A 24,342-nucleotide genomic window follows, 5' to 3' on the forward strand; every position below is an offset into this window, starting at 1 on the left:
TAGAATGACATTTAAGTCATTCTAGGTTAAATTTTAGGACTGTTAGATACTGGATCTCTTGGATATATTTAGTGGAATCTGATTAGAAAGATCCCAAGTGCTGACCAATTTGGGACAGATCAGTTAGAGAGAAAGGAACACGCACCCTATGCCCTGGCTCCAGCCACCGCTTGAAGGGGAAACTGTTGGGTGGGGGAGGGTGAGCTAGTTTTTCAGGAGGTATAAGAGGGAGGGGATGGGGCAATGGGGAGATTAGGGTTCGGTTAGGCCTGGTAAGGAGCAGCCTGAGGGCGAAGGGAAAGGTCAGAAGGGTCTATTGAGTGAAGAATCTGCATTGGCAGTAGGGACAGGGGGCACGGGTGGGAGAGAAAGAAAGAGAATTTAAGAGGGGTCACATTGGGAGCAGAGGCTGAGAAGGGAGCAAAGTGAAAAATGCCTGGACGTAGGGGACTTCAGACCATTTGCCCATTTTACGACAAAAGTTGTCTAGATCCAGCAGGATAGAAAAATCAAAGGTACCGTTTCCTGGCCGTTTAGAGACATTGTCCAACTGACACTGGCCAAGTGGTATTGCAGAGGAAAATAAGATGCTTAGGTTTTAGGTAAGGTGATAGCTGGAGAGGTTTGAAGTTTTTTTTATAACAGAGGCTATGAGAGAGGAGGGAGGAATGGAGGGAGGGAGGTTGCCCATAGTTTAAGAAGAGTGGCAGAGACAAGGAAAGTTAAGTGCGCGAACCAGCAGTTTGGCAGGTGTCCCAGGTGTACAACCTTGGTCTGTACCTGGGGTGAATCAGTCAAAGGGGACATCCCCTGCATTGATCCATCACCCTATGAGTATGAGTGAATGGCCAGTGCAGATGTCTCCACAATGATCAGTCACTGAAGAAAACGAGTCGAGTGAGTGATCAAAGCAGACATCTCTGCAATGATCAGTCACCGAGGGAAGATCGTCTTCCCAGTTCCGTGCCTTACGTAGGATTTTTTCCGGTCATGAACCTCATGGAAAGTCCTTTCTTGTCTCCACTGAAAGGAAGAGGAAAATGAAACTGAAAGGAGAAGGAAGGGCTAAAGAGAAGAGTTGAGGCAAACCGCTTACCTGATCTAAGGATGGTGAGCGTATCCGTAGGCTGGTCTGATGAGCCTAGGTTGTAGGTAGGTCTCTTCACAGAGGGAGCACAAGGAGTAGGGACAGGGGGTTTGGTCTCCCATAGGAGTTCCCCCGTTCTGGGTGTTGGCACCAAATGTCATGCACGTTGCTCACATAAAGCGACTACTAGGTAGGCTTTGTATGAGCAACATGGCTGTTTATTCACCAGATGCAGCCGGGCTGAGTCCTAAAAAAGACTAAGCCAAAGGTGGTGGGAGAGGAGTTGATATTATAGGTTGGGGCAAGTGGTCAGCTAGAGGTGGTAATCTATTTTAGGTAGGGGAAGGGTGTCATGGGATGCATGGTCACAGGCGTAGGGGTTATCTATGACAAATAGGCATGATCATAAGGGTGGGGGTAATCGGCTGCAAGCAGAGGGGAGGGTGAGGTAAATTACATAGTTATAGGGGTGGGGGTCTCAAGAAACCCAATGTCCAGGGGTGAAATTCTGCAAGGCTGAGCAGGAACAACGGTTGAAGTTTGTAGAGGGAGAAAAATCAGTTGAGGCAGAAACCAGTTGTTTCACTTCTCTTTGTGGTCATTTGGTTACTTCAGACTTTCTGGCTCCTGGGGACCATCCAGAGGTGTACGTGCAGGTCACCAAGGCTATAATGTCCAGGCTTGGACTTGGAGGTCTGTCACCTCCATTACAGTATGTAGTACTGAATGCTTCATATAGGGTGGTTATGCCTGGCACATAGCAGATGCTTACTAGCAATATGCCCTATTTAATGCAGTTATTAAACATGTTTACATCATAATTCACAGTTATATCAGCACTTTTGACAACCAGTTTTACTTGTTTACAAATCTGTCTACACTTGCATCCCATTCTACAATAGACTCTTTGATGGGACAAAGAAGTGTTGGGGGTGACTTGTGTGATTTCGGTTTTCCCAGGACCTAGCACTGTGCTTGGCATATAGCAGTACTCAGTATGTTTGCTGAATGAATGGGGAAGTTGGTCTGAAATTCATTCCATGATTGGCTAGGGCAGGAGAAAAAAAATACCACCATAAAATGCCCAAATCCAGTATCTTAATTTCTAGAGCGGATATTTTATAAGCAGTAGTCATCCTAGCACCCCTAAGTGCCAGAACAGAGATGCATGGAAGCCAAAAGATAGACATGGAAAAACAGCATGGAAAGTCTACAAACAATCACAGGCAGGGAAGAGAGATTTCTAACGAGTAGACAGGCATTATTTATTTTGGTGTCATGAGGGGCCAACAGGATATATGGGACACAGAAAAAGATAACAGTTTATAAATATTTCAGGGCAAACTTTATCCTAGGAAGCTGCAAGTATGAATTTAGATGGATGACAGGTTAGATAAAAAAGCCACAGAAATGAAAAGTGAAGGAAAGGCTTGTTCACAGGGGGCAAGAATGGTGACCTGGAACTTGTGAAAAATCTGCATGAAGAGGCATTTTTGGAATGTATAACTGCAATTCTATACACAGGATCTGTTTTTTGCCATTAAATGCAAGACTAAATAGTCAACCATGTAAGTGATTTTATTTTTATCAACTATAACATTCAAATCAGAATATGTAGAAACAATTCTATAAAATAGTATATTTGAATACAATTTCCTATTGAAGGAATACACCTTCCTGAACTTTCCCCACAAACATTGGGTACATATAATAGGTGCTGAACTGTAGCAGCTGTTTTACTCCATCCTGAAGGTTAGAGAAACTCATCAAAAGAAAGTTTCAATCACTTCACTGTGATTTTCTGAAATTCTTGTTCTCTTATAGCCGAAAATCTTCAGGTCTGAAAGAAAAAAATCAACATATTTCTTTGTGAATCATTATTTCATTTTCTCCTGACGAAAGATTATTTTTCCAATTTAAAAATAACTATTCACCAAGAAATAGCTACAAACACTACATCTAAATTTTTGGTGAAAAACATTAACATCAAATGTTTACAAAGTAGAACAGTTAAGTGAAAATTCCATAGTCTTTTTGAAAGTATAAATATAAGCCATCTTGTGCCTATATAAGAATGTATTCGGTAACTTAATAACTTGAATTCAATTTCTCTGTTCCATTTTTTTTTTTTAAAAGACAGAGTTTCACTATTGTTACCCAGACTGGAATGCAATGGTGTGATCTCGGCTCACAGCAACCTCTGCCTCCAAGGTTCAAGTGATTCTCCTGCCTCAGCCTCCCGAGTAGCTGGGATTACAGAAATGTGCCACCATGCCCAGCTAATTTTTTTTTTTTTTTTAGTAGAGATGAGGTTTCTCTATGTTGGTCAGGCTGGTCTCAAACACCCAACTTCAAGTGATCCGCCCACCTCAGCCTCCCAAAGTGCTGGGATTATAGGCGTGAGCCACTGCACTCCCGCCTCTGCTCCATTTTTAAATATTTTCATAAAGCCCTTATTGAAAAGATTACTGTGATCTTTAGGAGTTTAAAAATCATACAAAAACATGGATTTACAGTACAAATGTGAATTCTGAATAAGTTATTTTTCCTATTTATATTATTTTATCACATGCAAATTTAATTTTCCTTTTGATCCATATACGAAATAAACGTATAAACACCAATCCTTTAATAGTTTATAAATAAACATCTTTTCCCTTATTTATGCAATTATAAGATTAACCACACCTGAGAGTTGCTTTCATTGGCAAAATTTTTTAAATATTCAGAAACATTAAATTATAACAGAACAGAAAATTAGTTTGCCCTCTTTTTGTTTTTTTAAGTACTGGGGTATATGTGCAGGTTTGTTACATAGGTATACATGTGCTGTGGTGGTTTGCCATCACCCTGTCATATACATTAGTTATTTCTACTAATGCTATCCTCCCCAATTCCCCCACATCTTGTTATCCCTCCCCTACCCCACCTCTGACAGGCTTTGGTGTGTGATGTTCCCCTCTCTGTGTCCATGTGTTCTCATTTTTCAACACTCACTTATGAGTGAGAACATGCTGTGTTTGGTTTTCTGTTCCTGTGTCAGTTTGCTGGGAATGATGGTTTCCAGCTTCATCAATGTCCCTGCAAAGGACATGAACTTACTCTTTTTTTATGGCTGCATAGTATTCCATGGTGTATGTGTGCCCCATTTTCTTTAGCCAGTCTATCATTGATGGGCATTTGGGTTGGTTCCAAGTCTTTGCTATTGTGAACAGTGCTGCAATAAACATATGTGTGCATGTGTCTTTGTAATAGAATGATTTATAATCTTTTGGGTGTAAACCCAGTAACGGGCTTGTTGAGTCAAACAGTATTTCTATTTCTAGATCCTTGAGGAATCACCACACTGTCTTCCACAATGGTTGAACTAATTTACGCTCCCACCAACAGTGTAAAAGCATTTCTATGTCTCCAAATCCTCTCCAGCATCTGTTGTCTCCTGATTTTTGAATGATTACCATTCTAACTGGTGTGAGATGGTATTTCAATGTGATTTTGATTTGTATCCCTAATGACCAGTGACTGAGATTTTTTTCTTTGTTTGTTGGCTGCATAAATGTCTTCTTTTGAGAAGTGTTTGTTCACATCCTTCACCCACTTTTTGATGGGGTTGTTTTTCGCCTGTAAATTTGTTTAAGTTCTTTGTAGATTCTGGATATTACCTCTTTGTCAAATAGATAGATTGCAAAAATTCTTTCCCATTCTGTTGGTTGCCAGTTCACTCTAATGATAGTTTCTTTTGCTGTGCAGAAGCTCTTAAGTTTTATTAGATCCCATTTCTCTATTTTGACTTTTGTTGCCATTGCTTTCAGTGTTTTAGTCATGAAGTCCTCGCTCATGCCTATGTCCTGAATGGTATTGCCTAGGTTTTCTTCAGGGGTGTTTATGGTTTTAGGTCTTATGTTTAAATCTTTAATCGATCTGGATTTAATTTTTGTATAAGGTGCAAGGAAGGGATCTAGTTTCAACTTTCTGCACATGACTAGCCAGTTTTCCCAACACTGTTTATTAAATAGGGAATCCTTTCCCCGTTGCTTGTTTTTGTCTGGTTTGTCAGAGATCAGATGGTTGTAGATGTGTGGCATTATTTCTGAGGCCTCTGTTCTGTTCCATTGGTGTGTATCTGTTTTGATACCAGTACCATGGTGTTTTGATTACTGCAGCCTTGTAGTATAGTTTGAAGTCAGGCAGCATGATGCCTCCAGCTTTGTTTTATTGCTTAGCATTGTCTTGGCTATGTGGGCTCTTTTTTGGTTTCATATGAAGTTTAAGGTGTTTTTTCCAATTCTGTGAAGAAAGTCAATGGTAGCTTGATGGGGATACTATTGAATCTATAAATTACTTTGGGCAGTATGGCCATTTTCACGATATTCATTCTTCCTAACCATGAGCATAGAATGTTTTTCCATCTGTGTGTGTCCTCTCTTATTACCCTGAGCAGTGGTTTGTAGTTCTCCTTGAAGAAAGAGGTCCTTCACATCCCTTGTTAGTTGTATTCCTAGGTATTTTATTCTCTTTGCAGCAACTGTGAATTGGAGTTCACTCATGAGTTGGCTCTCTGTTTATGTGTTATTGGTGTATAGGAATGCTTGTGATTTTTGCACACTGATTTTGTATCCTGAGACTGCTGAAGTTGCTTACCATCTTAGGGAGATTTTGGGCTGAGACAATGGGGTCTTCTAAATATATAATCATGTCATCTGCAAATAGAGACAATTTGACTTCCTCTTTTCCAAGTTGAATATCCTTTATTTCTGTTTCTTGCCTGACTGCTCCCGCTAGAACTTCCAATACTATATTGAATAGGAGTGGAGAGAGAGGGCATCCTTGTCTTCAGCCCTTGTTATTGGTTTATTTATTGCACCAGTTTTCAAAGGGAATACTTCCAGTTTATGTCCATTCAGTATATTGGCTGTGGGTTTGTCATAAATAGCTCTTATTTTGAGATAGATTCCATCAGTACCATGTTTATTGAGAGGTTTTTTTTTTTTTTTTTTTTTTTTTTTTTAGGATAAAGGGCTTATGAATTAGGCCTTCTCTGCATCTATTGAGATAATCATGTGGTTTTTGTCTTTGGTTCTGTTTATGTGATGGATTACGTTTATAGACTTGTGTATCTTGAACCAGCCTTGCATCCTCAGGATGAAGCTCACTTCATCGTGATGGATAAGCTTTTTGATGTGCTGTTAGATTTGGTTTGTCATTATTTTATTGATGATTTTTACATCAATGTTCATCATGGATATTGGCCTGAAATTTTCTTTTTTATTTATGTCTCTGCCAGGTTTTGGTATCAGGATGATGTTGGTCTCATAAAATGAGTTAGGGAGGATTCCCTCTTTTTGTATTATTTCGAATACGTTCAGAAGAAATGGTACCAGCTCTTTTTGGTACCTCTGGTAGAATCTGGCTGTCAAGTCGTCTGGTCCTGGACTTTTTTTGGTTGGTAGGCTATTAATTGCTGCCTCAGCTTCAGCCCTTGTTATTGGTTTATTCAGGGATTCAACTTCTTCCTCGTTCAGTCTTGGGAAGGTGTAAGTGTCCAGGAATTTATCTGTTTCTTCTAGATGTACTGGTTTATGTGCATAGAGTTGTCTGTAGTAATCTCTGATGGTAGTTTGTATTTCTGTGGGCTCAGTGGTGATATTTTCTTTATCATTTTTTATTACATCTATTTGATTTTTCTCTTTTCTTCTTTATTAATCTGACTAGCAGTCTATTTATTTTGTTGATCTTTCAAAAAACCAGTTCCTGGATTTACTGATGTTTTGGAGAGCTTTTTGTGTCTCTATTTCCTTCAGTTCTGCTCTGATCTTAGTTATTTCTTGTCTTCTGCTAGCTTTTGAATTTGTTTGATCTTGCTCCTCTAGTTCTTTTAATCATGATGTTAAGGTGTCAATTTTAGATCTTTCCTCACTTCTCATGTGGGCGTTTAGTACTATAGAATTCCCTCTAGACACTGCTTTAAATGTATCCTAGAGATTCTGGTATGTTGTGTCTTCATTCTCATTGTTTCAAATAACATCTTTATTTCTGTCTTCATTTCATTATTTATCCAGTAGTCATTCAGGAGCAGGTTGTTCAGTTTCCATGTAGTTGTGCAGTTTGAGTGAGTTTTTAAATTCTGAGTTCTAATTTGATTGCACTGTGGTTGGAGAGACTGTTATGATTTCTGTTCTTTTGCATTTGCTGAGGGGTGTTTTACTTCCAATTATGTGGTCAATTTTAGAATACGCGCAATGTGGTGCTGAGAAGAATGTATATTCTGTGGATTTGGGGTGAGGAGTTCTGTAGATATCTATTAGATCCACTTGGTCTTGATCTGAGTTCAAGTCCTGGATATCCTTGTTAATTTTCTATCTCGTTGATCTGTCTAATATTGACAATGGGGTGTTAAAGTCTCCCACTATTATTGTTTGGAGTCTAAGTAGTTTTATAGGTCATTAAGAACTTGCTTTACGTATCTGGGTACTCCTCTATTGGCTGCATATATATTTAGGATAGTTAGCTCTTCTTGTTTCATTGTTCCTTTTACCATTATGTAATGCCATTCTTTGTTTCTTTTGATCTTTGCTGGTTTCAAGTCTGTTTTATCAAAGACTAGGATTGCAACTCCTGCTTTTTTTGCTCTCCATTAGCCTGGTCAATCTTCCTCCATCCCTTTATTTTGAGCCTACGTGTGTCTTTGCATGTGAGATGGGTTTCCTGAATATAGCACACCTATGGGTCTTGACTCTATCCAATTTGCCAGTCTGTGTCTTTTGACTGGGGTATTTAGCTCATTTAAAGTTAATATTGCTATGTGTGAATTTGATCCTATCATTTTGAAGCTAGCTGGATGTTTTGCCCATTAGTTCATACAGTTTCTTCATGGTGTCAATGGTCTTTACAATGTGTTATGTTTTTGCAGTGGCTGGTACTGGTTGTTCCTTTCTATGTTTAGTGCTTCCTTCAGGAGCTCTTGTAAGGCAGGCCTGGTGGTGACAAAATCTCTCAGCAATTGCCTGTCGGTAAAGGATTTTATTTCTCCTTTGCTTAGAAAGCTTAGTTTGGCTCGGTACAAAATTCTGGATTGAAAGTTCTTTTCTTTAAGGATGCTGAATACAGGCCCCCACTCTCTTCTGGCTTGTAGCGTTTCTGCAGAGAGATCTGCTGTGAGTCTGATGGGCTTCCCTTTGTGAGTAACCTGACCTTCCTCTCGGGCTGCCCTTAGCACTTTTTCCTTCATTTCAATCCTGGTGAATCTGACGATTATCTGCCTTGGGGTTGCTCTTCTTGAGCAATATCTTTGTGGTGTTCTCTGAATTTCCTGAACTCGAATGTTGACCTGCCTTACTAGGTTGGGGAAGTTCTCCTGGCTAATATCCTGAAGACTGATTTTCAACTTGGTTTGATTCTCCCCATTGCTTTCAGGTACACCAATCAAATATAGATTTGGTCTTTTCACATAATCCCATATTTCTTGGAGGCTTTGTTCATTTCTTCTCTTTTTTCTCTAATCTTGCCTTCTTGCTTTATTTCACTGAGTTGATCTTCAATATCTGATATACTTTCTTACTTGATAGATTCAGCTATTAAAACCTGTGTATGCTTCATGAAATTCTTGTGCTGTGTTTTTCAGCTCCATCAAGTTATGTTCTTCTCTAAGCTGGTTTTTCTAGTAAGCATTTCATCTAACCTTTTTTCAAGGTTCCTAGTTTCTTTGCATTGGGTTAGAACATAGTCCTTTAGCTCAGAGAAGTTTGTTATTACCCACCTTATGAAGCCTGCTTCAGTCAATACGTCAAACTCATTCTCCATCCAGTTTTGTTCCCTTGCTGGTGAGAAGTTGTGATTCTTTGGAGGATAAGGCATTCTGGTTTTTGGTGTTTTCAGCCTTTTTGCACTTGTTTCTTCCTATGTTCCTGGATTTATCTACCTTTGGTCTCTGATTTTGGTGACCTTCAGATGGGATTTCTAAGTGGACATCCTTTCTCTGTTGATGTTGAAGCTATTTTTTTCTGTTTGTTAGTTTTTCTTACAGTCAGGCCACTCTGCTGCAGGTCTGCTGGAGTTTGCTGGAGGTCTACTCCAGACCCTGCTTGCCTGGGAATCACCCGCGGGGGCTGCAGAACAGCAAAGATTGCTGCCTGTTCCATTCTCTGGTAGCTTGGTCCGAGAAGGTTACCTGCCAGATGTCAGCCAGAGCTCTCCTGTATGATATGTCTCCCAGTCAGGATACACGGGGGTCAGGGAGCCACTTGAGAAGGCAGTCTGTCCCTTATCGGAGCTTGAATGCTGTGCTGGGAGATCCTTTGCTCCCTTTAGAGCTGCTGGCCAGGGACATTTAATTTTGCTGAAGTGGAACCCACAACCGTCCCTCTTCCCAGGTGCCGTGCTCCAGGAAGGTGAGGGCTTTATTTGTAAGTCCTTGATGGGCTGCTGCCTTTTTTCAGAGATGTTCTTCCCAGCAAGAAGGGAGTTTAGTGACATAGTCTGCCTGCAGAGGCCTTGCTGAGCTGCCGTGGTCTCCACCCAGTTGCTGTGTAAACTTCCTGGTGTCTTTGTTTATATAGGCAAAGTTAAAATCACCTACCCAAGCCTCAGCAATGGCAGATGCCCCTCTCCCCACTGAGCTCGGCCATCCCAAGTCGAGCTCAGACTGCTGTGCTGAAACAGAGAATTTCAAGCCAGTGGATCTTAGCTTGCTGCTCTTCATGGAGTTGGGACCCACACAGCCAGATCACTTGGCTCCCTGGCTTCAGCCCCCTTTATCAGGGGAATGAGCAGTTTTGTTTTGCTGGCATTCCAAGCACCACTGGCGTATAAGGAAAAAAACAAAAAAACAAAAAACAAACAAACAAACAAAAAAACTGCTGTGGCTAAAATGGCCATGCAGTTTCGTGCTGGAAATCTGGTTCATTAGTGTTGTAGGCACCAGAGGGAATCTCCTGGTCTGCGAGCTGTGAAGACAGTGGAAAAAGTGCAGTATCTGAGCGAGAGTATCAGGAAAAGTCCCTAATGGCTTCCCTTGGCTAGGAGGAGGAGTTCTAGGTGCTTCCCGGGTGAGGTGACACCCCACTCTGCTTCAGCAATGCCCCACCCTGCTTCAGCTTGCCCTCCTTGGGCTGCAACCACTGTCTTAACTGGTCCCAATGAGATGAACCTGGTACCTCAGTTGGAAATGCAGAGATCACTAGCCTTCTGTATCATTCTTGCTGGGAACTGTGGACTGAAGCTGTTCCTATTCACCCCTCTTGGTGGAAAAGTCTGTCCCCTTATCTTTTCAAGACTATATTTGTAGACGTTGGGCTTCTATATAAAATTTTCTGAAGGATGTTAGTAACAAACTAAATAAATATTTTGGCCAAGATGGCTGGTTAGAATCAGCTGTGGTCTGCAGCTCTCCCACAGGAATGAAAATGGCGAGTGAATTCAGCACTTTTAACTGAAATATCCAGATTCTCACATTGGAACTGACTAGGTGGACAACTCAACCCATGGAGAACTAAGGAAAGCAGGATGGAGTCTTTGCCCCCACTGGGAGTGGCACAAAGCCAAAGAAACCCCAACTCCCAGCCAAGGGAAGCAGTGAGTGATTGTGTGACCCCACCTGGGAAACCACATTTCTTCCACGGATCTTTGCAGCCTGCGGATCAGGAGATCTCCTTGTGAGCCCATACTACCAGGGCCTTGGGTCCAATACACAGAGCTGTGCAGAGTCTTGGCAGAGCAGTTGCTCAGGCTCACACAGAGACCAGTTTTACAGACTCCAACCCCAGGAATCTCAACAAGGCAGGAGATCCATCCATAAATTCACCTAGGAAGCAGGCTGAATCCAGGGAGCCAAGCAGTGCTGTTCTGTGGTCCCCACTTTCACGGCACCTCATAGAGTTAAGACTCACTGGATTGGAAATCAAGCCAACCAGTGCAACAGGCTGGAGACTGCCTGAGATGAACAAGTTCCTGGCAGGAGGGGCAGCTATCATTTGTGGTTAGGTCCACTCAGCCATTCTAGCCTGCCAGCTCCACAGAGTCACTTGACAAGGAAGAGTCCCTGACAATGCAACACAGCTGCTCTGCCAGATCATGGCCACATTGCTTCTTTAAGTGGGACCCTAATCCATCCCTCCTCACTGGGTGGGGCCTCCTTGTAGGAATTTCAACAACTCTAGCCAGGGTTATATGAACAGGACTCTGATCTCTCCCTGGGATGGAGCCCTGGGGGAGAGGCAGCCCGTTTCTGCAGTTAATTTGACACAGCCATTCCAGCTTGCTAGCTCCAGGGAGTCCAGGCAGTCTGGACAAAGAAGAGTCCACCACAATGCAGCATAGCTGCTGTGCCAGATTGTGGCCAGATTTTTTTCTTTAAGGGGACCCTGATCCTTCCCTCCTCACCAGTTAGTGCCAGTAAGCACCAACGACCAGGAATTTCAGCAACTCCAGCCAGGGTTATAGGTAGATCTCTGATCCCTCCCAGGGATGAGGCCCCCAGCAGCAGGGGTAGCCAACATCTAAGCAGTTCAGTCAACTCAGCCTTTCCAGCCTGTTGGCTCTGGACAGTCCAAGCAGTCTTAACGAGGAAGGGCGCTCCACAACACAGCACACCTGCTCTACCAAAAAGCAGCCAGACTGCTGTAAGCAGGTCCCTGATCCTGTCCCTCCTGACTGGGTGAGACCTCCCAACAGGGGTCTCTAGACACCTCCTAACTGAGTGTCTGGGCTGGCAACAGTCCAATACCCCTCTAGGATAGACTCCCAAAAGAAGGAGCAGGCTACCACCTTTGCTGTTTTGCAGGCTTAACTGGTGATACCTCAAGGTAAGGTAAAAAACAAAACAACTAGGGTCTGGAGCAATCCCCCAGAAAACTGCAACAGTCCTACAGAATAATGGTCTGACTGTTAAAAGGAAAACAAACAGAAAGTAACAACAACAACATCAACAAAAAGATCCCATGAAAACCCCACTGAAAGGTAAGCAACCTCAGAAGTTGAAGGTAGATAAGCCCACAAAGATGAGAAAGAATCAGTGCAAAAACCCTGAAAACTCAAAAAGCCAGAGTGCTGTTTTTCCTCCAAATGACTCTAACAATGCAAAACCTCCGAAAACTCAAAAAGCCAGAGTGCTGCTTCTCCCCTAAATGACTGCAACACCTCTCCGGCAAGGTCACAGAACTGAGCTGAAGCTGAGATGGCTGAACTGACAGAATTAGGCTTCAGAAGCTGAGTAATAATGAATTTCACGGAGCTGAAGGAGTGTGTTGTAACTCAATGTAAAGAAGCTAAGAATCATGATAAAACAATACAGGAGCCAACAGCCAGAATAGCCAGTTTCGAGGGAAGCATTACTGACCTGATGCAGCTGAAAAATACAACGTGAGAAATTCATAATGCAATCACAAGTATCAATAGCAGAATAGACCAAGTGGAGGAAAGAATCTCAGAACTTGAAGACTATCTTTCTGATGTAACGCAGGCAGACAATAATATATTTAAAAAAAGACTGAAGAGGAATGGACAAAACCTCCAAGAAATATGGGACTATGATGGGACTATGTAAAAATACCAAACCTATGACTAATTGGGGTACCTGAAAGAGACAGGGAGAACAGAAGCAAGTTGGAAAACATACTTCAAGATATCATCTAGGAGAACTTCAACCTAGCAAGACAGCCCAAAACTCAAATTCAGGAAATCCAGAGAACCCCAGTGAGGTACTCCATGAGAAGAACAACTGCAAGACACATAATCTTCAGATTCTCCAAGGTTAAAATAAAAGAAAAAATGTTAAGGGCAGCCAGGGACAAAGGCCAGGTCACCTACAAAGAGAAACCAGTAAGACTAACAGTAGATCTCTCAGTAGATATCCTACCAGCCAGAAGAGACTGGGGGCCAATATTCAACATTCTTAAAGAAATTCCAATCCAGAATTTAATATCTGGCCAAACTAAGCTTCACAAGTGAATAAGAAATAAGATCTTTCACAGAGAAACAAATGCTGAGAATATTTGTCACCACCAGGCCTGCCTTGCAAGAGCTCCTGAAGGAAGCATTACATATGGAAAGGAACAACCATTACCAGCCACTACAAAAACACACTGAAGTACACAGACTAGTGGTGCTATGAAGCAACCACATAAAACAAGTCTGCAAAATACCTAGCTAGCATCAGACAGGATCAAATTCACACATAACAATATTAACCTTAAATGTAAATAGGCTAAATGCTCCAATTAGACATAGAATGGCAAACTGGATAAAGAGTCAAGACCCATTGGTATGCTGTCTTCAAAGAGACCCATCTCACATACAAAGACACACATAGGCTCGAAATAAAAGGATGGAGGAACATTTACCAAGCAAATGGAAAATAGAAAAAAGCAGGGGTAATAATCTTAGTTTCTTATAAAACAGACTTTAAACCAACAAAGATCAAAAAAGACAAAAGGGCATTACATAATGGTAAAGGGTTCAATTCAACAAGAAGAATTAACTATCCTAAATATATATTCATCTAATACTGGAGCCCCCAGATTCATAAAGCAAGTTCTTAGATACCTACAAAGAGACTTAAGACTGCTACATGATAATTATGGGAAACTTTAATGTCCCACTGACAATATTAGATCATCAGGACAGAAAATTAGCAAAGATATTCAGGACTTGAACTCAGCTCTGGATCAAACAGATCTGATAGATATCTACAGAACTCTGCACCCCAAAACAACAGAACATACATTCTTTTCATTGCCACATGGCATTTTACTTTAAAACTGATCACAGAATCAGAGCTAAAACACTTTGCAGCAAATGCAAAAGAACTGAAATCATAATGGTTTCTCAGATCACAGCACAATCAAATTAGAACTCAAGGCTATGAAATTCACTCAAAACCATACAACTACATGGAAACTGAACAATCTGCTCCTGAATGACTCCTGGGTAAACAATGAAATTAAGGCAGAAATCAAGGAGTCCTTTAAACTAATGAGAACAAAGAGAGTTTCACAGCAAGCTCAGCTGGATAGTCCAGTTCTGTGGCAGGAAGGGCACTAGCCACTACTGAGGCAGTCCGCCATTACCGAAGCAGTCTGCCATTACTGAGGCAGACTGTCATTACCAAGGCAGTTCTAACTATACCTCTAGAAACAAATCCACAATGAAGTTCACACAGCAGCTGGACAGAGCCCACGGCAGCTTAGCAATACCTCTGCTGGCAGACTGTCACTAGGGTACCTCCTTGCTGGGTAGGACATCTCTGAAAAAAGGCAGCAGCATGCCAGGAACTTATAAATAAAGCCCCACCTTCCCAGGACAGAGCACCTGGGAAAAAAGGCGGTTATGAGTTCCTCTGCAGCAGACTTAAACGTACCTACCCAGCAGCTCTGAACGGAACAATAGAGCTCACGGCTCAGCATATGAGCGCCTATAAGGGTCAAACGGTCTCTTCAAGCAGCTCCCTGACCCCTGTATATCCAAAGAGAGACCTCATAAAGGAGAGCTCAGGCTGACATCTGGTGGGTATCCTTATGGAACAAAGATAACAGAAGAAGAAACTGGCAGAAACCCTTACTGTTCTGCAGCCGTTGCACGTGATCCCGAGGCAAGCAGGGTATGGAGTGGACCTCCAGCAGTCCTACAGCAGAGGAGCCTGACTGTTAGAAGGAAAACTAAAAAACAGAAAGAAATAACTTCAACATCAACAAAAAGGAGATCCACTCACAGAACCCATCCAAAAGTCACCAACTGCAAAGACCACAAGTAGATAAATCCACAAAGATGGGAAGAAACCAGTGCAAAAATGATGAAAACACCCAAAACCAGAATACCTCTCCTTCTTCAAGGGATCATAACTCCTTACCAGCAAGGGAACAAAGCTAGATCGAGAATGAGTCTGATGAATTGATAGAAACAGGCTTCAGAAGGTGGGTAATAACAAAATTCTCTGAGCTAAAAGCGAAGTTTCTTTGCATGTTCTAACCCAATGGAAAGAAACTAAGAAACCTTGAAAAAAAGGTTTGATGAAATGCTAACGAGAATAAACAGCTTAGAGAAGAATATAAATGACCCGATGGAGCTGAAAAACACAACATCAGAACTTCGTAAAGCATACAAAATTTCAATAGCTGAAATGACCCAGCAGAAGAAAGGATATCAGAGATTGAAGATCGACTCAATGAAATAAAATAAGAAGGCAAGATCAGAGGAAAAAGAGTGAAAAGAAATGAACAAAGCCTCCAAGAAATATGAGATTATGTGAAAAGACCTAATCTATATTTGAGAGGTGTACCTGAATGTGACGGGGAGAATGAATCCAAGCTGGAAAACACTTTTCAGGATATCATCCAGGAGAACTTCCCCAACATAACAAGGCACACCAATATTTAAGTCCAGGAAATACAGAGCACATCACAAAGATATTCCTCAGGAAGAGCAACCCCAAGGCACATATGGTCAGATTCACCAGGATTGAAATGAAGAAAAAAATGCCAAGGACAGCCAAAGAGAAAGGTCAGGTTACTCACAAAGGGAAGCCCATGAGACTCACAGACGATCTCTCGGCAGAAACGCTACAAGCGGGAAGAGAGTGGGGGCCAATATGCAACATCCTTAAAGAAAAGAACGTTCAGTCTAGAATTTTATATCCAGCCAAATTAAATTTCATAAGCAAAAGAGAAATAAAATCCTTTATGAACAAGCAATTGCTGAGAGATTTTGTCACCACCAGGCCTGCCTTACAAGAGCTCCTGAAAGATGACTAAACATAGAAAAGAATAACCAGTAGCAGTCACTCCAAAAACATACCAAATGGTAAAGACCATCAACACAATGAAGAAACTGCATCAACTAATGGGCAAAACAACCAGCTAGCATCAAAATGGCAGAATCAAATTCACACATAACAATATTAACCTTAAATGTAAATAGGCTAAATGCCCCAATCAAAGACACAGACTGGCAAATTGGATAAAATGTTAAAACCCATCTCACATGTAGGGACACACATAGGCTCAAAATAAAGGGATGGAGAAAGATTTACCAAGCAAATAGAGAGCAAAAAAAGGCAGAAGTGGCAATCCTAGTCTTGGATAAAATAGACTTTAAACCAACAAAGATCAAAGAGACAAAGCACAGCATTACAAAATGGTAAAAGGATCAATGCAACGAGAAGAGCTAATGATCCTAAATACATATGCACCCAAAACAGAAGCACCCAGGTATATGAAGCAAGTTCTTAATGACCTACAAAGAGATGTAAAGTCCCACACAATGATAGTGAGAGACTTTAACACTCCACTGACAGATCAACGAGACAGAATATTAACAAGGATATCTAGGACTTGAACTCAGATCTGGACCAAGCAAACCGAATAGACATCTACAGAACTCTCCACCCCAAATCCACAGAATATACATTCTTTTCAGCAACAAATCACACCTCCTCTAAAACTGACCACATAATTGGAAGTAAATCACTCCTCAGCAAATGCAAAAGAATGGATATCATAACAGTCAGTCTCTCAGACCACAGTGCAATCAAATTACAACTCAGGATTCAAAAACTAACTCAGAACCATACAACTTCATGGAAAGTGAACAACTGGCTCTTGAATGTTGACTGGATAAACAACGTAATGAAGGCAGAAATAAAGATGTTCTTCGAAACCAATGAGAACAAAGCCACAATGTAACACAGTCTCTGGGACACATTTAAAGCAGTGTCTAGAGGAAAATTTATAGCAATAAATGACCACAAGATGCAAGGAAAGATCTAAAATCAACACCCTATCACCAAAATTGAAAGAGTTAGAGGAGCAAGATTTTAAAAAAAAACAAAAAAACCCTCAAAAGCTAGCAGAAGACAAGAAGTAACTAAGATCAGAGCAGAACTAAGGAGACAGAGACACACAAAAAAACCATTGAAAAATATCAATAAATCCAGGAGCTGGTTTTTTGAAAAGATTAACAAAATAGACTGGTAGCCAGATTAATTTAAAAAAAAAAAAAAAGAAGAAGAATCAAATAGATGCAATAAAAAATGAAAAAGGGGATATCACCACCGATTCCACAGAAATGTAAACTACCATCAGAGATTACTACAAACAACTCTATGCACATAAACCAGTAAACCTGGAAGAAATGGATAAATTCCTGGAAACTTGCACCCTCCCAAGCCTAAATCAGGAAGAAGCTGAAACCCTGAGTAGACCAACAACAAGGGCTGAAGCTGAGGCAGCAATTAATAGCCTACCAACCAAAAAAAGCCCAGATCCAGATGTGTTCACAGTCGAACTCTACCAGACATACAAAGAGGAGCTGGTACTACTCCTTCTGAAACTATTACAAACAATACAAAAAGAGGAAATCCTTCCCAAATCATTTTATGAGACCAACAACATCCTGATACCAAAACCCGGCAGAGACTCAACAGGAAAAGAAAACTTCAGGCCAATATCCATGATGAACATAGATGCATCAATATTCAATAAAATACTGGCAAACCAACTGCAGCAGCACATCAAAAAGCTTATCCATCACAATCAAGTAGGCTTCATCCCAGGGATGCAAGGCTGGTTCAACACACACAAGTGTATAAATGTAATCCACCACATAAACAGAACCAAAGACAAAAACCACATGATTATCTCAATAGATGCAGAGAGGGCCTTCAACAAAATTCAATAGCCCTTTATGCTAAAATTTCTCAACAAACTAGGTATCAATGGAATGTATCTCAAAATAATAAAAGCTGTTTATGACAAACCCACAGCCAATATCATACTGAATGGGCAAAAACTGGAAGTATTCCCTTTGAAATCTGGTACTAGACAAGGATGTGCTGTCTCACCACTCCTATTCAATATAGTATTGGAAGTTCTAGCTAGAGCAATCAGGCAAGAAAAAGAAATAAAGGTTATTCAATTAGGAAAGAAGGAAGTCAAACTGTCTATTTGCAGATGACATGATTGTATATTTATAAGACCCAATTGTCTCAGCCCAAAAATCTGCTTAAACTGATAAGGAACTTCAGCAAAGTCACAGGATACAAAATCAGTGTGCAGAAATCACAAGCATTCCTATACACCAATAACAGACTTAAAGACAGCCAAATCAAGAATGAACTGCAATTCACAAATGCTACAAAGAGAATAAAATACCTAGGAATACAACAAAGGATGTAAAGGACCTCTTCAAGGAGAAATACAAACCACTGCTCAAGGAAATCAGAGAGGACACAAACAGATGGAGATACACTCCATGCTCATGGTTAGAAAGAATCAGTATTGTGAAAATGGCCATACTGCCCAAAGTAATTTATAGATTCAATGCTATCCTCATTTAGCTACCTATGACCCTCTTCACAGAACTGGAAAAAACCATCTTAAACTTCATATGAAACTAAAAGAGAGCCCACATAGCCAAGACAATCCTAAGCAAAAAGAACAAAGCTGGAGGCATCACGCTACCTGACTTCAAACTATATGACAATGCTACAGTAATCAAAACAGCATGGTACTTGTAGTACCAAAACAGAGACAGACCAATGGGACAGAACACAGGCCTTGGAGGCAATGCCACACATCTACAACCATCTGATCTTTGACAAACCTCACAAAAACAAGCAATGGGGAAGGGATTCCCTGTTCAATAAATGGTGCTGGGAAAACTGGCTAACCATGTGCAGAAAGCAACTGGATCCCTTTTTGACACCTTACACTCAAATTAACTCCAGGTGGATTAAAGACTTAAACATAAGACCTAACATCATAAAAACCTAGAAGAAAACCTAGGCAAAACTGTTCAGGACATAGGCATAGGCAAGGACTTCATGACTAAAATACCAAAAGCATTGGCAACAAAAGCCAAAATAGACAGATGGGATCTAATTAAACTCCAGAGCTTCTGCGCAATAAAAGAAACAATGATTAGAGTGAACTGGCAACTAGCAGAATGGGAAAAAATTTTTGCAATTTTTTTCTACTGATCTACCCATCTGACACTGATCTACCCATGTGACAAAGGGCTAATATCTAGAATCTACAAAGAACTAAAACAGATTTACAAGAAAAAAACAAATGAACCCATCCAAAAGTGGGAGAAGGATATGAACAGGCATATCCTTAAACTGATAAGGAACTTCAGCAAAGTCTCAGGATACAAAATCAGTGTGCAGAAATCACAAGCATTCCTATACACCAATAACAGACTTAAAGAGAGCCAAATCAAGAATGAACGGCAATTCAAAAGAAAATGTCTTCTTTTCAAAAGAAGACATTCATGAGGCCAACAAACATGAAAAAATGCTCATTATCACTGGTCATTAGAGAAATGCAAGTCAAACCACATTGAAATACCATCTCACACCACTTAGAATGGTGATCATTAAAAAATCTGGAGACAACAGATGCTGGAGAGGATGTGGAGAAATAGGAACACTTTTACACTGTTGGTGGGAGTGTACATTTGTTCAACCATTGTGGAAGACAGTGTGGCGATTCCTCAAGAACCTAGAAATAGAAATTCCATTTGACCCAGCAATCCTATTACTGGATATATATCCAAAGGATTATAAATCTTTCTAGCATAAAGAAACATGCACACGTATGTTCAGTGCGGCCCTCTTTACGATAGCAAAGACCTGGAACCAACCCCAATGCCTATTGATGATAGACTGGATGAGGAAAATGTGGCACATATACACCATGGAATACTATGCAGCCATAAAAAACAGTGAGTTTATGTCCTTTGTAGGCATATGAATGAATCTGGAAACCATCATTCTCAGCAAACTGACACAAGAACAGAAAATCAAACACCACATGTTCTCACTCATAGGCAGGTATTGAACAATGGGAACATATGGACACAGGGAAGGGAGCATTACACACTGGGTCTGTTGTTGGGGGAATAGGGGAATGATAGCGTGGGGTAGGGAGGTTGGGGAGGGATAACCTGGGGAGAAATGCCAGATATAGGTGACGAGGGGATAGAGGCAGCAAATCACATTGCCATGTAGGAACCTATGCAACAATCCTGCATGTTCTGCACATGTACCCCAGAACCTAAAGTGCAATAAAAATATATATATATAAATAAAGACAACATTCATGTAGCCAATAAACATATGAAAAACATTTCAGCATCACTGATCATTAGAGAAATGCAAATCAAAACCACAATTGAGGTACCATCTCATGCCAGTCAGAATCAGAAACAACAGGTGCTGGGAGAAAAACACTTTTGCATTGTTGGTCGGAGGGTAAATTAGTTCAACCATTGAGGAAGACAGTATGGCAATTCCTCAAACATCTAGAGGCAGAAATATTATTTGATCCAGCAATTCCATTATATACCCAAAGGAATATAAATCATTCTATCACAAAGACAAATGCATGTGGCAGCAATATTCACAATAGTAAAGACATGGAAACAACCAAAATCCCCAGACTGGATAAAAAGAATGTGGCACATATACACCACAGAATACCATGCAGCCATGAAAAGAAATGAAATCATGTCCTTTACAGGAACATGGATGGAAGCCATTATCCTCAGTAAACTATGCAGGAACAGAAAACCAAACACCACATTTTCTCACTTATAAGTGGGACCTGAAAGATGAGAACATATGGGCACATGGCGGGTAGGGGAGACAACGCACTCTGGGGCCTGCTGGGAAGAGCTGGGGAAGGGAGAGTATCAGGCAGAATAGCTAATGGATGCTGGAGATGGGTTGATCTGTGCAGCAAACCAACATGGCACACGTTTACCTACGTAACAAACCTATCAACCTGTGTATGCATCCCAGAACTTAAAATAAATGTTAAAGAAAATAAACAGATATTTTGAAAACAGGTATAAAAATATGTAATGGTTTGAGTTACTTTAAAAAGTAGATGAACTTTGTTTGCCCAGAAACAACTTAATCTATTAGTCCCTTTCTACATTTAAATTTATAAATGTTTTCTGAAACTAAATACTCACAGGATACCACAAAGCCTACCTAAGAAGACGGACAGTCTACTAGCTGAGTGAAAGAACTCTACTAGAATTTTAAACTGTTTATTATTAAACTTTGAGCAACACAGGCACTGATCTGGAAAACTGGCCATGTATGTTTTCATATGAGCCATCTGTAACAATAAAAAGAGAAACTGCAGAATTTTGCCTCCTTGTTTCTGAAATCTCTATCCGAATATAAAAACTACATCCAAAGTCTGGTAAATGACAATCTGATATGACAGGTACACGCAGCTCCAGAGTATACTTTTTTCACCTTTGGTATGTGACTCAATATACTCAAAGCAGTTCTTAGTAAAGAGATACCAGTACATTTTAAGAAACAATTTATTATCCCATCCAGCTGGTTCATATAATTACAAAGGGCGTGGTCGTAATGCAATTGGAAAGAAATCTAAGTTAATATCACACAAGAAGTCTGCAACTCCACTCAATAAAATTAAATGTGTTTAGTCACAGTCACCAGTGTTTCCACACAAAAGGTTAATTAATTTAATTGAAATGAAATGACAATACCACCTTTCAGTGGAATTTAGAAGTAAAATTGAAGGGTATAAGCCACCATATAAAGGAATGCAGACACTGACCTCAAGGTAATAGAGGGCTAATGAAACCCAAATTTGTTTCAAGAGTTTTTTGCAGGAAGTGTAAAAATAAGGGCCCTATCAAAACTATAGCAGTGATGAGAGAAAAGAGAGGTCAAGTTCAGAATTTTGGAAACAAAAGAGTAACAGGTTGGGTTTGGAGGTGGATGGAATGGGAGAGAGATGAGGCAAGGAGCCAGGGAAATGACATTCAGAGATGACTAATTTCAGACTGAAGAATGAAGCTATGCTATTTTTCAGGATAAGGAATACAGGGTTGATTCTGAATATGATAAAATCTGGACATGGCAGATAGGTAGAAATTCGAATTTGGCACTTAGGAAACTTGAGGCAAGAGGGAACACATTGGACCATCTCTAACACAGATTTCTGCTTTTCTATCCCACTTCTCCATGATACGTGGCCCCACTTAAAAATCTTCAGTGACCCTCTCTTGCATTCTCAAAGGTCAAATACTTCAGAATTAAACATACGCGCCTCCACTACATGGTCCCAGTTAACCTGTCTGAGTCATTCTTTCTACATTCCATTTTCTATATCCTGGTCCCTCGACACTGCTTGCTATTGCCCAGATAAATACCTTCACACCGCTGAACTTGGGTACCTGAAATTTCCTTTTTCACTTATCTTTTCTCTGCCTGGCAACCATGACAAATCTTTCAAAATCCACCTCAAAGGTTACATTTTCTGTCAAGCTCTTCACAACAATTCCTTTCTAACACAGACTGGGCTCCTTTCTCTGGGATTGCCAAAGAACTTAATGCATACTTCTACTACAAATGTTTCTCTAATCGTACTGGCTCTTCCTTGTAAATAACACATGCTGAGTGCTTAGTAGGTGCCACAAGTATAACAAAGACTTCACATGAATTATTTTATCCTCATAACTACTTTGTAAGAAAGACATTTTACAGTGACAAAACTTAGGCTCAGAGTAGCTCAGTAACTTGTCTAAGGATACACAGCTGGAGGTACATGGCAGGGATTTGAGTGTAAACAATTTGACTCTAGTGCTTGCAAGCACCATTTTATTCTACATGATGCCTCTTAGGCTGCCAGTCCATTGAAGGCAGGGTCCTGATATGATTATCTTATACTGCCAGCAGCCAGAGCAACGCCTGATACGTAGTGGATGCCTGGTATAGCTGTGACATGAGCACAGTACAGAATACAGTGACCACCTCGAAAATGCCACTTCATTTGCAAATTCATCTTTAAATAATTGGGATATTTTGCAGAGGTTTAATTTGCTTCCCAAGGGGGGAAACAGTGCCATGGCCAAAGACTAGATATGTAAGAGTGGCATAGCTGGAAACATCAACTTATACAGGAGGGAGTTAATGATACAGTTTCCAAGAGGTTTCCCTGTGGGGAAAACAGGTTTTTACACTAAATAAGGTTTTACTTCTGTCTCCAACACAAATGAAAACAAGCATACAAACAAGCAAATGTATTGCTTATTCCTTTCCACTAAAAGAAAGAAATTCAAGGTAATACAAGAAAAGGGGAGGAAAGGGCTATTTATGTCTGTGCTTCTCAAACTTGAGCAGGCATACAAATTGCCTGGATTCTTACAAATGCAGCTTCTGATTTCACTTCCTCTGTGGAGGGGATCTCGATTCGGTAATCCTAACAAGCTCCCACTAGATGCATTGCTGGTTGCGGACCACATTCTAATTAGCATGGGTTCCCCTCAGACTGAAGACAGAGCTATTTATAAGACAGAGGAGCACTTCAATAATGAATTCTTAACACTATCTAACAGAAGGTAACACATATACTTCCTCCTAGGCTAGAGATGACTCCATTTGATACACAGTATCTTTCCTGGTTCTCTTCTCCCAAATTGTAGTTCAGGTAGCTTTAGTATTTGGCAAATATATTTAGGTTCTTTAAAAGTTGGTAACCCATATATGGTAACATTATGCAAACTAGAATTGAATTCTCTGATTATGCTGCTTACATATTTTTCTGATTTTGTGCTGAGATCACCTAATCTCCTCACTAGATTAAATAGTTTTTAAAAACAAGAAATGTGGCAACTAGCACATTGGTTTTCATACCAATGGATGCCTAAATATTTGAAACTTAAATGAAATAGCTTAATCTTTTAAAAGACGGATGATAGGTGAGTGTATATTCTACATTAACCCTACTTCTTTGTCACTGTTTCATTAGAAATAACAAATTACGTAGTTTTTAAATTAGCAATAAATGTTAATGTTACATAAGGTTAATATATTTGTAAATAATAACAGCAACCTAAAATAACCACAGGAAATCTTTGAAGGGATATTTCAAATGCCATGACTGAAAGCTAATGCCTGTCAATTTTTTTTTCACATAAATTATACAGATTTACTCCTTGACAGAAATATAGGTTGTATATTAATGAAATTACCATGATCGTTTTTTAGACATGTAATACAAAGTATCCACGACTGGGTATATTAGAGTTGCACTAAAGCAAGGCTTGTTAAGAAAAATGTCTATTTCAGCTATAGTTACACAACACTGAAGTAAGCAACAAAAACCAAAACATGAATTTATCACACTTCATGAATTAAACAGCAATCTCCATTTCACGGAGGATAAGATTCCATTCATGCATTCATTCATTCAATAATTTGACTGGTCAGGTCCTGTTGT

At 40.3% G+C, this 24,342-nt stretch overlaps 1 protein-coding gene across 1 annotated transcript in view; it reads right to left on the reverse strand.

Moving 5' to 3' along the window:
• Positions 1-2,645: 2,645 nt before the first annotated feature.
• MRPL13 (mitochondrial ribosomal protein L13) overlaps positions 2,646-24,342 on the reverse strand; it is a 65,167-nt gene continuing 43,470 nt past the window's right edge. The window contains exon 7 of the mRNA XM_003933100.3: positions 2,646-2,927. Coding sequence (XP_003933149.1) covers positions 2,906-2,927 — 22 coding nt within the window. The 3' untranslated portion in view covers positions 2,646-2,905. The remainder of the gene's footprint in view (positions 2,928-24,342) is intronic.

Source organism: Saimiri boliviensis, chromosome 15 (assembly GCF_048565385.1).
Source record: "Saimiri boliviensis isolate mSaiBol1 chromosome 15, mSaiBol1.pri, whole genome shotgun sequence".
Classification (NCBI taxonomy): domain Eukaryota; kingdom Metazoa; phylum Chordata; class Mammalia; order Primates; family Cebidae; genus Saimiri; species Saimiri boliviensis.